Source organism: Eubalaena glacialis, chromosome 4 (assembly GCF_028564815.1).
Source record: "Eubalaena glacialis isolate mEubGla1 chromosome 4, mEubGla1.1.hap2.+ XY, whole genome shotgun sequence".
Lineage (NCBI taxonomy): Eukaryota > Metazoa > Chordata > Mammalia > Artiodactyla > Balaenidae > Eubalaena > Eubalaena glacialis.
The window spans coordinates 118926771-118940904 of record NC_083719.1 but is presented as its reverse complement, the minus strand read 5'-3'; the positions used below and the strand labels follow the sequence as shown (position 1 = coordinate 118940904).

The 14134-nt window shown below is 45.4% G+C and overlaps 1 protein-coding gene across 13 annotated transcripts in view; it reads right to left on the bottom strand.

The window, feature by feature from the left end:
• The window catches only part of LOC133090991 (protocadherin gamma-C3), a 165033-nt gene that overhangs the window by 94030 nt on the left and 56869 nt on the right, over positions 1–14134 (bottom strand). The window contains exon 1 of one of the 13 annotated variants that reach the window (XM_061189736.1): positions 9419–11997. The exons of 10 other annotated variants lie outside the window; for them this stretch is intronic. In XM_061189736.1, coding sequence (XP_061045719.1) covers positions 9419–11824 — 2406 coding nt within the window. In that variant the 5' untranslated portion in view covers positions 11825–11997. Of the gene's footprint in view, positions 1–301; positions 2905–4877; positions 7507–9418; positions 11998–14134 lie in introns of those variants that run through there. 2 more of the 13 variants (XM_061189723.1, XM_061189734.1) reach the window with 2 other exon arrangements.

Here is a 14134-nt window from a genome sequence, read left to right as displayed (position 1 = left end):
GAATAGGTTATTATTTATTCATTTAAATTTATTTATTTATTTGATAAGAAGCCAAGACCACAGCCTCTGTTTTGCTAATCTAAGCTTGACAAGATATCTCCAATTCTTTCTGAATTATAGAGCAATTTATGAACCATGTAAGTCTTGAAAATGTACTCAGCAAAAACTGAACATTGAGAAGACAAGACAGTGATTAGTTATGTATTTTCTAAATATGATTCTAGATGTAAGAGTGAAATAGTATGCCCAAAATATGAAAAAAATAGTAGAATGTTACGGAAGACAAAAAAATGAAACTCACCGGTGTTAAGGTCTCAGGATGTGAAGTCAAATCATTCCCACTCTGAAGTGGAATTAAGGCCCCAGGAGAATCACCACAAACTATGTCTTGAGTGGAATGCAAAGGATCACTACATCTTAGAAAATTAAACTCTGTCTTTCCAGTATGGGCAACGCACAGATTGTAGGAATAAGGTAAAGTTCCTTCACTGTAGTTGGGGGGAACCACGGGTCCAGACTTGACACAGACACCAGGCTGAAAGCAGCGCCATACAGAGGGGCTGGAAGAGCAACGAAGGTGTAGGGCAATGGCCAGAATCACCGCGAGGAGGAAGAGCACCGAGATCAAGGCCAAGGCCACCACCAGGTAAAACCGCAGCTCAGCCTGGGGGTCAGTGGGCTCAGGGTGGTCACTGAGGTCCGGCAGCGCCTCCTGCAGGCTGTCCGCGAAAACCAGGAGCAGCGTGGCGGTGGCCGAGAGGGGCGGCTGTCCCCCATCGCGCACAGCAACCAGCAGGCGCTGGCGGGCCGCGTCCCTGTCGCCCAGGGCCCGAGCCGTGCGCACCTCGCCCGTGCGCAGCCCCACGCTGAAGAGTCCGGGCTCGCTGGCCTGCAGCACGTGGTAGGACAGCCAGGCGTTGTGTCCAGAGTCGGCGTCCACCGCCACCACCTTGGTGACCAGGTAGCCGGGCTGCGCGGCGCGCGGCACCGTGTCGAAGAGCGCCGAGCCGTCGGGCCCCAGCGCCGGGTACAGCACCCTGGGCGCGTTGTCGTTGCGGTCGCCCACCAGCACGCGCAGGCTCACGTTGGCGCTGAGCGCGGGCGAGCCGTGGTCGCGGGCCTGCAGCGTCAGCTCGAAGGCGCGCAGCTGCTCGTGGTCGAAGGCGCGCTGCGCGAACACCACGCCGCTCTGCGCGCTCACGGACACGTAGGACGACAGCGCGCGCGGCTCCAGGTCGCTGGCCACGATGGAGTAGGAGACGTGGCCGTTGGGCCCCAAGTCTGGATCTGAAGCGCTAACTTGGGCGATGGAGGCGCCGGGCGGGTTGTTTTCTGCCACGTGGACCACGTAGAAGGCCTGGTGGAAAATCGGAGCGTTGTCGTTGATGTCCGTGATGTGCAGAGTGATGGTAGTGCTGCTGGAGAGGGGTGGCTTGCCCCTGTCAGTGGCTGTGATGGTGACGCTGTATTCCAGAGTCTGCTCTCGGTCTAGGGCCCCATCTGTCACCAGCTTGTAGTAATTATTAGAAGAAGAATAAATCTTGAAAGGAACATCTCTTCCTATATGACAGGTGACTTCTCCATTTCCTCCGGAATCCCGGTCCCGTGTTTTGAAGAGGGCAACAACCATTCCTGGAAGAGAACCCTCCAAAATCTCATCAGAGAGAGAAGTGATGATTATTTCTGGACTGTTGTCGTTTTCATCTAGGATATCTATGATTACTTTACATTGGGTAGAGAGACCACCTCCATCCTTTGCTTCCACTTCCATGGTGTATCTTTCTATATCCTCAAAATCCAATGACTGGTTATTCTTAATCAGGCCTGTTTTCTCATCCAGTGAGAACATGTGCCTTGTACTCTGAGCAGTGCTCCTGAAGCAGTAGTGTATTTCAGCATTGGCCCCCTCATCCTGGTCAGTGGCTGTCACCAGCAACACGGAGGACCCAGGGGGTAGATTTTCACTAACGCTGATTCTATACTCGTCTTTGCTGAACACCGGGGGGTTATCATTGGTGTCCTTGACAGATATTTCTATATGAGCGGTGGCACTTCGTGGCGGGCCCCCTCCATCCAAGGCAGTCAATATCAAACTATGGGACCGCTGCTCTTCCCGGTCTAGGGGTTTCTCCAAAGATAACTCTGGGTATTTGCCACCATCTGAATTAACTCTAACCATTAATGAGAAATAAGGGTTAGGACTTAACTGATAATCTTTAACTGAGTTTGTGTTTATATCAGGGTCAGTGGCAGGGTCAAGGGATATTCGTGCACCTGAAGATACAGATTCAAAAATTTCTAAATGTATTTCCTTTTTATCGAATTGAGGAGCATGGTCATTAATATCCTCAACAACCACAATGACATGAAAAATATTTAAAGGATTTTCCACCACGGCCTCCAACTGCAATTCACATCTTCTTCTCTCTTTACATATCTGCTCACGGTCTATTCGGTCCTTCACAATTAAGTCCCCACTCTCTGCGTCTACGTTGAAAAGCAGCTTCTCAGCGCTAACTCGCAGCTTTCGAGCCGACACATCCAGGACACTGAGCCCTAGATCCTTGGCGAGATTCCCTACCACAGAGCCCTTGGCCAGCTCCTCGGGAATGGAGTAGCGGATCTGCTCGCAGAGCGCGGGGTAGAACAAAGGCAGCAGGAAGGGAAACAGTACCTGCCGCCGGCCGGCCGGACGTCTCTGCGTGCAGCTCCCTCCCATTGCGCGCTCTAGTTCTCGCTGGGTCCCAGTCTTTCCGGAAAGCCAAAGAAAATGCAATCCACGGCGTCACTGGAAGAGCTTTCGGCCCAGGACAGGCGGAGCTGGGAATCCGTTTGTGCTGGGCAGAGCCTGCCCGGCCAGGAGCCTGAGTGCGTGAGCAGGTTTCCCTCTCTCTGTGTTGGTGGCTGCGCAGGAAATCCCAGACTGGAGGCTGAGGAATCCCGAGCGTCAGCGCTTGCCCTGCACTGGCCGACAGCGGCGCCCGGAGGCCTCGTGTGGAACCGCAGTCTGACATTTTCGTCTTGAATACAGTTTCTCTCCAGAATGTGTGTGTGTATATATATACATAGTTATGTAATTGCCCAAAATTTCTGTTTTAACAGAGTATACGGCGGATGGCTGCATACTTAGTTTTTCAAGAAATTTATTGTGGAAAATTTCAAACTTATACAAAAGTAGGGAGCATTATTATTGAACCTTCATATACCCATCACCCAACTACAACGATGATCAACACAAGGTCATCTTTGCTTACTCTTTATTTAATTCCCTCATTATCTTGAAGCAAATCCAAGATATTTTAATTAACTCTTCTTTAAAGACAAGACACGAAGATGAGGAAGAATTTTATCCTTAAGCCTATTATATTATATAATCTGTTACCGATGCAAAAGTCCTGCCTCATTTAAGAAAACTGGAACTCAGCATTTTCCAGTCTGCCCAGTCATCGATCCAAAGAACCTTGTGTTCTATTTTTAAAGGCAAGTGACATTTTTATGGCAGAGACTAGTAGTTACCTACCATGACATACAAGCCTTCGTCAATATCTGTTATTACATTTTTTCCAAATTAACCATATTTTAATATTTATGTATACTAAGTACTAAAGGTTACTCCCCAAGACAGAAACTTTAAGTGACAGTTTTCCTACTGCATGGTTAAAAATATGACCCTGAAGGATGCTTTACTTTTTTCCTACTAGCTTAGGAATAAAGAGTATTTGAAATAATTATAATGTCTGTATGTCATAATGGATTTCCAGATATGTTAGCCCTCATATTCAGCATGTTCAGAATAGGATTTTGAGTCAATTTCAAAGCTTATTTTCAAAGTCTCCTACAATGCCATTTATTACTTGAAATAACATTGTGTTTAAAATCACATTACATAATACAATAGTCTTTGCCTTATGTCTAAAAGCCAGTAAAATATTCTTAGAATCTCCATAGCAGTTCCTGAGAATATTTTCCTAAATCATCTCCCATAACCAGACTTATTTCTAGCCTCAAAAGTTGGAGGATGGAGCCATAAAAAACAGTTGAAGAATAATTTTTATTTCCTATGTTTTGTCTTCTCACAGGGTCCAGTCTAAGAAACCCCCCTTCAGCAAGCATAAACTATAGGAGGTTTCAAATTATTAATAATCTGATATTATAGTGTTAGGAAATCAACAGCTCTGAGGATGAGAACAAATGATGTTAAAATTTTTCACTATTAAAAGAATAAAGCATCCCTTTCTAGGATTTGGAAATGGATGATATTTGAAGTTTGAATTATCCTCCGAAATGATCTTTAAATGCAAACAACCTCTACAAACATGTGAACGGAAACACGTCACCTCTAAGGGGTGTTGTCCTGTCACAGAAACAGAAAAGAAGTACTGAGTCTGGGCTTTCAGTTGTTTTTCCAAGAAGAATGCATTTCTTATTAATTTACCCTTACAAAAATAGCATCGGCTGCAGAAGTGTTTTTAGAGTAAGAATTTCACAATGTGGCCACTGGAGATAACAATAGTAACAAATTTCAGGAATGGAAACCAGTCCTAAGAATTAGTAGTGAACCGTGGTAACCACTGAAGCAACCTCACCCAAAGAGCCACGCCCAATGCCTGATAATGAGAGCAGTCCCAAGAGGAAGGTTTTCACTGACCTTAGGTTAATCATTACGAGAAAGCAAAAATTATATCAACGATGTAACCAATAAATGCCTCCTATAGATGTTAGAGCAAAAATTAGGCCCAGTGAAAATTTAAACGAGAAATTGTTAATAGTGAGAAATATTTACAGTGAGAAATATGTTAATATCAACTTATCCTAAAGTGCCAACACTTAAATAGAAAACCAATTTTTTTTTAAAGTAAAGGAAAAATTGAACTCACTGGAACCAAAGGGGTGTCTTCTATAGGAAACCTGGAATCATCTGAAGCGCACAAAGGCTCGCTTTTCTCACAGCTCTCCTGGCTGACGAGCGTGTCCGCGTAGTTGGGCTGCGGGAAGATCACGTGACTCCTCCGCGAGTCTGCTGTGAGCGAGACCTCGTGGGAATAGGTCTGCAGGAAAGCCCGCACCCCGTCCACGCCCACAAAGTGAGACGTGGGCACACCCGCTAACCCGCCTGCTGAAGCCTGGAGCAGACGCGACGTGTGCCAGCGCCTCAGCCTGAGCGCCAACAGCACAATGACAAACGCGAGGAAGACGCAGGAGACCGCGGCCACCGCCACCACCAGGTACAGCGTGAGGCCTGAGTCGTCAGGGCTGGCGGGAGACTCAAAGCTGCCTAGTTCAGCCAGGACGTCGGGGATGCTGTCCGCTACTGCCACTGTGAGCGTGACAGTGGCTGAGAGAGGGGGCCGCCCGTGGTCCTGGACCGCCACCACCAGGCTCTGCTTAAGCGCGTCTCTGTCCAGCAGGGCCCGCGCTGTGCGCACCTCGCCCGTGTGCAGCCCCACTGTGAAGAGACCTGGCTCGCTGGCCTTGAGGAGGCGGTAGGACAGCCAGGCGTTCTGGCCTGAGTCTCTGTCCACTGCCACCACCTTGGTCACCAGGTATCCGGGCTCTGCGGAGCGGGGTGCCAGCTCCACACCCGTGGAGCCATCGGTGGGAAGCATGGGGTACAGGATTTCTGGCATATTGTCGTTTTGGTCCAGCACGAACAAGCTCAGTGACACGTTGCTGCTGAGAGGTGGGTCCCCGCTGTCGCTTGCCCTCACCTGCATTTGAAGATCGCGAAATTGCTCGTAGTCGAAGGAGTGCAGCGCGTATAGCACACCAGTGTTGGAGTTGATGGAGACATAGGAGGAGAGAGGCGCCCCTTGGATGGTGTCTTCGACTAAGGAGTAAACAACCCGAGCGTTCTCATTGCTGTCGGGGTCGTGGGCTGTCACCGAGAAGATGGAGGTGCCTCTAAGGTTGTTCTCAGGGAGAAAGACTGAGTAGGAGGTTTGAGAGAAGGAGGGTGGATTGTCGTTGACGTCGACCACGTGCAGGGTGATGTGAATTTCCATGGACAGGGATGGTGTTCCTCTGTCTGTTGCGGTCACTGTGATGTTATATTCAGAGGTTTTTTCTCGGTCAAGATTTCGGACTGTCAACAATCTATAATAATCTTCTACTGACTTTTCTAATTGAAAAGGTAGAATCTCCTTGATGGAACAGACAACTTGGCCATTCTTCCCAGAGTCTCGGTCATGTGCATTGAAAAGAACAATTACTGTTCCTTGAGGAGCATCTTCCCTCACTGGACTAAACAAAGATGTAATGGTCACTTCGGGTCTATTGTCATTGACATCTTCCACTGAAATGAGTACTTTGGTCCAATCCTTCAATGCCCCACCATCTTCAGCCTGTATTTCCATGTCATAAAATGCACATTCTTCATAATCTAAACTCTTTGCTGTTGATATTTCGCCAGTATTTCCATTAAGCTGGAATAACGGAGATTGTTTTTCACTAATTTTCCAGAATTTATAAGCCACTTCTCCGTTGGTTCCCTCATCCGGGTCGCTAGCGCTTACAGTAAGCAGCCAGGTGCCCGGGGGCACGTTCTCTGGGACTTTCACTCGGTAAACCGGTTGGGCAAAAACCGGGGCATTGTCGTTTGTATCCAACACTGTCACTCGGATGTGCACTGTGCTAGAGCGACGCGGTTCGCCGCCATCGGAGGCGACGAGGACCAGATGGTGAGCAGCGTCCTCCTCGCGGTCCAGGGCACGCTCCAGCACCAGCTCTGGGCTTATAGTTCCGTCATCTCCAGTTTGCACGTCCAGGGAGAAGTGGTGATTGGGGCTGAGCTGATAGCTCTGCAGGGAATTCAAGCCCACATCGGGGTCAACAGCGTCTGGGAGTGGATAACGTGTTCCGGGCAAAGCAATTTCGTTAATTTTTACTTCTAGATTTTCGACCTGGAATTTCGGATTATTATCGTTGATATCAGTTACTTCTATTTCTATTCCGTGAAGCTGCACCCTGTCTTCAACCAGGACTTTAAAGTTCACCAGACACCGCGCGCTCTGAGCGCAGAGCTCCTCCCGGTCTATCCTGCCCGCGGTTACCAAGCTGCCGCTTCGCGGGTTCAGAGCAAAGCGCTGCGTCCTACCTCTGGAGACGATGCGGACTCCCCGCTCCGCCAGCTCGCGGAGCTCCAGCCCCAGATCCTTGGAGATATTCCCCACGATATAGCCTCTTTCTGTCTCTTCAGGTACCGAGTAGCGGATCTGGCTAGCCCCGGTCTCCCACAGCCTCCCCAGGAAAAGGCACAACAGGACCAGTCTTCTGTGGTGCAGGCGATTCGTTGGAGCGGCCATTGTTGCTTCACCAAAGATTTTTTTCAGAATAATTTCTGTGATCGCTGATTCCTTAGGCTCTGCTTTCCTCCTGCAGATTATGGTGATCTTTTTCCTCAGGAGAAACCCGTAGTGCCCCAGGCTAAGAGGCTGAGTTATGTTGCAGCCCCGGAGTCGGTTTGTGGGATCCGAGCGGCTTTGTGCAGTTGCAGATCCTAATATCGAGACGGAGCGCTGATTGAGCTTTTCTTAGAGTTGGTGAACAGCGGCGCTCAGAGTCCTAAGCCGTTACTACACCCACCCACTCAAATATTGAGATATGCAATACTTCTGTTATAGACGACTGAAAAAGAAAACACTACTCTCTAACGATTATGATTTTAGATTTCTCTAATTGTGTCGTGCATTCATATTTCAAATGCAATTACCATTTGTGGATATTTTAGTTGGAAATGAAGTGGAATGAAATTCTATTAAATGTCACTTTGGTATCAAACAAACTTAACTCTCATTTTTGCTAGAATTTTGTTCTTTCTCTCTAGACATGTAAATTATTCAAATTTCCTTTTTTATAATGTTTCAAATACTTTCTATAGGTCATTATTTATTTTCTGAAGTAATTAGAATGTGCAATCCTCTATGGAAATACATTCATATTTTTCTTAATTTTATATGTATGCTTATATATGTATAGTACATAATCATATTGAATGAATATATGGATTATTCACCTTGAAGCCATAAGGCTAATTCATTTTCATAGTGAAATTCCTGGAGTAAGGTCTCAAGATTTTCTTTACAAAAATTTAATTAGGCAATGGTACTAGATTTTATCACCTAATATTGCTAAACTTTAAATGGATTGGGTTTTTAAATTTTACATAGTTATGATTGTTAAACTTTTATGCAATTTATTACAATTTTTTAATATTTAGTTTTCTGTGTGAATTCATAGTGCATGCACAGCCTATGGCATCTGGAAGATTCAGATGAACATACATTGAAAAGTAAGTTTCCATTTCAATTCTTCCATCAAGAAATTATGCAATTTTAATCTAATTTTAAGCCTCCTATTATAAGGGTCATCTAAACTTATGTAATAATTTGGGGAAAAGAACACAAGATGTAGAATGAATTATTACCACAAAAAGTAAAAAGTAAGTACCACATAAGAAATTTCTTTCAGCAATTTGTAAAGAAACTATTTACTGAAGCAGTTCCTAGCAAAAAGACTGATACTTATGTAACGGCATCTTTGTATGTGCTTGAAATTAGTAGGTTTTGCCTTTAAAATGGAAAATTCAGAATTCTCCTTCCCTCCTACAGATAGAAGAAGGATGAGAAAACCTCCAGTCACTAATGTTTAGGGCTCCAAGGAATAAAACAAATCCAGTGACCTTCCCCCCTTTCTTCTTCAAAACATGTAGGTTGGGAATGAGAGCACGTTATGGAGGCAACAGCATTTCCTTTTCTTTTACCAAGTATCTCCTTATGTTAACTATAAAGAAGAAGAGAATTCTGTATTCAAGAAAACTTGAAGGAACTTAGATAATGACTTCGACTTTCTGATGAATTCACTGAGTCACTCTCTCACACACACACATCACACAGTATTTTTTCTTAAAATTTTAAGGACTTCAAAGACTCACAAATAGGTAGATTTAAGGAACTAGACATGAGGAATAAATATAAGAAAGGGATGGAAACTGTACCAATGAAATCAGTGAAAGAAGATACCTAGTAGTACTTTTTTTGCTTTAAAGAATGAATTGATTGCCTACTTTAAATCTGATGTTTACTTATATATAATAAACATTTAACTATGTTAAAGAATGAGAAAAATCAATGGGTAAATTTCATTAGCTTAGAAAAAAGATAAGAAATCGGCAAAAGACTTTTGCGGCAAAGCAAAGAGCATACTCCCTCTTCTTTGTAAATCCGAACTGAGTAACATAAATCTATTTTACGTCACATGCTTACCCAAGTCACCATTCCCCATGAAGATTGGATATACAGCTTTCTGATGAGCTATAATATTCCTAAGACAACTCACTAGATTAAAAATATAATATATTTTCATATGAATAAACAAAATTGTGAAGATGATGAAAAGGAGTAGACACTTAAATGGAACTCACCGCCATTAGAGTTTCAGGATGGGAAGTTGACTCACTGGAATTACAAAGTGGAAATAAGGTCCCAGATGAATCACCACAAAGTATGTCTTGTCCTGAACTCAACTGCTCATTACATTTTAGAAAATTAAACTCTGTCTTTCCAGTATGGGCAACGCACAGATTGTAGGAATAAGGTAAAGTTCCTTCACTGTAGTTGGGGGGAACCACGGGTCCAGACTTGACACAGACACCAGGCTTAAAGCAGCTCCAGGCAGCGGGGCTGGAGGAGCGTCGAAGGTGTAGGGCGACCGCCAGAATCACTGCCAGGAGGAAGAGCACCGAGATCAAGGCCAAGGCCACCACCAGGTAAAACTGCAGCTCAGCCTGGGGGTCAGAGGGCGCGGGGCGGTCACTGAGGTCCGGCAGCGCCTCCTGCAGGCTGTCCGCGAAAACCAGGAGCAGCGTGGCGGTGGCCGAGAGGGGCGGCTGTCCCCCATCGCGCACAGCAACCAGCAGGCGCTGGCGGGCCGCGTCCCTGTCGCCCAGGGCCCGCGCCGTGCGCACCTCGCCCGTGCGCAGCCCCACGCTGAAGAGTCCGGGCTCGCTGGCCTGCAGCACGTGGTAGGACAGCCAGGCGTTGTGTCCAGAGTCGGCGTCCACCGCCACCACCTTGGTGACCAGGTAGCCGGGCTGCGCGGCGCGCGGCACCGTGTCGAAAAGCGCCGAGCCGTCGGGCCCCAGTGCCGGGTACAGCACCCTGGGCGCGTTGTCGTTGCGGTCGCCCACCAGCACGCGCAGGCTCACGTTGGCGCTGAGCGCGGGCGAGCCGTGGTCGCGGGCCTGCAGCGTCAGCTCGAAGGCGCGCAGCTGCTCGTGGTCGAAGGCGCGCTGCGCGAACACCACGCCGCTCTGCGCGCTCACGGACACGTAGGACGACAGCGCGCGCGGCTCCAGGTCGCTGGCCACGATGGAGTAGGAGACGTGGCTGTTGGGCCCTAGGTCGGGGTCGGAGGCGCTGACTTGCGCGATGGAGGCTCCAGGCGGGTTGTTTTCGGCCACGTGGACCACGTAGGAGGCCTGGTGGAAAACAGGAGCGTTGTCGTTGACGTCAGTAATATGCAAGGTGACACTTGTGCTGGTGGAGAGGGGCGGCTTGCCCTTGTCGGTGGCTGTGATGGTGACATTGTACTCCGGTGTCTGTTCTCGGTCCAGGGTCCCGTCTGTTACCAACTTGTATGAATGTTTGGACGAAGGGATTATCTGAAAAGGTACTTCACCCTCTAATCGACAATTAACCTCCCCATTCTCTCCGGAATCTCTGTCATGTATTTTGATCAAAGCAATTAGCGTTCCCGGCACTGCGTTTTCCAGAATCATTTCGACTAGGGAATGGAACGTAACATCTGGCCTGTTGTCATTTTCATCTTGAATGTTAATTTCAACTGTACATTGTGCAACCAGTCCTCCGCCATCCCTCCCTTCCACCACGATAGAATATTCCTTGATTTCTTCAAAATCCAGTGTGTTTAGAGTTGTAATTTCCCCATTCTTTGAATTCAGACCGAAGACTTGCCCGGTCCTGTAGAAGGAATAAGTGATTTCTGAGTTGACGCCCTCGTCCTGGTCGGTGGCTGACACCTGCAACACAGTGGTGCCTGGGGGCATGTTTTCTCCAAGGCTGACTCGATATACGTCCTGGCTAAATACCGGGGGGTTATCATTGGCATCAGTGACCTGGATCCGGAGCTCAGTAGTGCCGTTTAGGGGTGGATCTCCACGGTCTGAGGCCGTCAAGACTAAACGATGATAACCCTGTTGTTCCCGATCTAAGGGTTTCTCCAATACCAGTTCCGGGTATTTACTACCATCTTGTTTCTCCTTATTTATCAACGAGAAACTAGGGCTAAGAGAGAGTTTATAAGTCTGCAGAGAGTTCAAGCCAATATCTGCATCTTCCGCGACTTCTAATATAAATCGCGTGCCTGGCAGCGTAGACTCACTTATTTGCAGCTCAGAGGAATTTTGCGTGAATTTTGGTGTGTGGTCATTAACATCCTCGATCTCCACATTCACATGATAAAAGTTCAATGGATTTTCAGCAACAGCCTCAAATTCTAGAGCACAAGCTGGCTTCTTCCCGCATATCTGCTCCCGGTCTAGCCTGCTGCTAACAAGTAACTCCCCGCTCTCTGCGCTCACAGTGAAGTAAGGCTTCTCCGAACTGACCCGCAGTTTTCGAGTCGGTAACTCGTGGACACTGAGTCTCAGGTCCTTGGCGAGGTTCCCCACCACCGAGCCCTCTGGCATCTCCTCGGGAATCCTGTAGCGGATCTGCTCAGAGAGCGCCAGGCAGAACAAAGACAGCAGGAACGGAAAGAGCACTGGCCGCCTCTCAGCCCAGCCCCTCTCCCCAGCTCCGCTCCCCATCCCTCTTGCTCCCCTCAGTTTGCTCACCGGCTTGGAGACACCGGATTACAAACAATCTCTGTGTTGCAGTTGTCCGGAGCTCCGAACAGCTTTATTCCGGCGTGGGGGGTCAGGCAGGGTTTCTTCTTCTCCAGAGGAGGAAGCGGTGGAAAGGCTAGCGAGTCTGAGATGGGAAAGTGCGCTGCGTCTGCGCGAGGAGGTCGCCAGCACCAAGCTCTCCACTTTGGCCAACAGCGGCGCCCAGAGTCCGCACTAGGAAACTGCAGCCCCCGCTGCTTAAGTTTAAACAGCTAAAATTATTATAACCGTGTGCCTAATATAATAAGCCGTATTTTTATGTTAATATATTTAATACCTTAAATTATCAAGACTTCCTTAAGGTATCTTTTCTCTTGTTTCCAAATTATTAGAAATATCATGTTGGGCCTGTATACAAACTTAAATATATTGGTCCATTTATTTCACCATTCTACAAACATACATTGAACTTTTGCTTTGTGCTAAGTACTGTCCTTGTCAGTGGCCATATAACAAAGAATAAGACACAGGTCTTGCCCTCAGAGAGTTTATTGTCTGCTAATTTCACGAATCATTTCTGTTTATTAGCTATGATATATAAAAAAATTTTTAAGCTTCTTTCACTGATTCCTATGTTTACTCCCAACATTTCTACATACTTAATGCTATTTCATATCACATATATTAGAGAAATCAATATTGTTGAAAATTATTTTGTAAAATTGTGTAATTTTGTACCAGTCCTCAAACATCTCCTTCTGATAATCTCAACACTCTCTTTACAAAATAATTTCTTTTTACTCTTCTATCTCAAGAAGTATTCATTCAAAAAAACTGTCCCTATGATGTAGCCAGGATATTATTTACTGTACCTCCTACTTCATATCTCAAAATTAACTGGCTTATGTCATACCCAATATCACATATAAATTCATCCTTAGAATGTATTGAAATGTTAGTCTATCCTTCAATACAAAGTCACAAAGGGATATTCTAATAGAATGCATTAGTTCCTTATCTATGTACTTATGTTATACTAAAGTAATGGCTTCAGAATTGGAGGAATTTAACTCATGGTAAATGTATTTACATAAATTCACTGAATGTAGTGACACCTATTCTAATTATTTTACTCCATTTGTTAAAAAATTTTTTTGCAATTAGTGAATGCTTTGAGCAAGAGTATTGGGGCAACTTTCCACACGCTTCTTAAATTTGCAAAGTGTCAACAAAATAGTTGTCTCCTCAAGTGACTGTACACCCAAACACTACAGAAAATATGAAGTTAACTCCTACCCACTGTATACACAAAATTGGAGGGAACATAGCACAATCCCTGGGAAATGTCCTTTTAATTACTAACGAATAATTCATTGTGATTTCCACTCTCATCTGATGACAAATCAGAGGTTAGTTTTATTTAAATGCTATAACAAGGGATACGGAAGTCATATAGTCCAGACGGAATCATTTTTAATTGAATTTTAATCATTTTTAATTGAATCATTTTTGATTGGCTTGTTTAGAATTTGTGTACATGTTAACTTCTGTTCTTAAAACCAACACTCTTGAACTCTAACCATGAGAACACAGCACATTTCACATGGCTGTACAATCAAAACAGCTCATTGGAATTCTAATGAAACGTGTTATTCTGTATTTTACAAAAGTCATTTTCAACAACTTAAAATGACATGTTATTGCAAATTTGATGGCGGCGGGGGACAATGGCCATTTTAGGCTTTAGATTCTATGTCTCCATTGGTATGAGTCCTGGGTGACCACTGACACACAAAAACAGTGGTGTGTGCGTTAGGGACCAGTCTCATCTACCACCACCCTTTAAAATATGTTTGTTTTGAAATATAAGAAGTATTAAAGCTTTGAACGGTAGTGATCCAGATGCAGGGCTCAGAAAAGAGGTTTAAACTGAAGAAAATTTCAACATCCTAGTTTTAGTTTTAGCAAAGAATTCTTAGGATTCTTTGCAATCCTAAGAATCCTAAAAATTCTGAGATGTATTTTACTTTTACTAAGCTAATACAAGGGTTTAGAAGACTCAATAATGTTTTGTAAGTTCTAATTTATATATATACATATATATGTGTGTATACACACACACACACACACACACACACATATATTCCTATATATAAAACGAACTGACCATATGTGATTGGGTAACTGTTTCTTAAGTCAATAAGTGATAATTGCGGTAAAATATGGAAGGCTTTAAGAGGTCAAGAGTTCATATTTAAACAATCTTGTCTAAGCCTTTGGAAAGCAGATAAA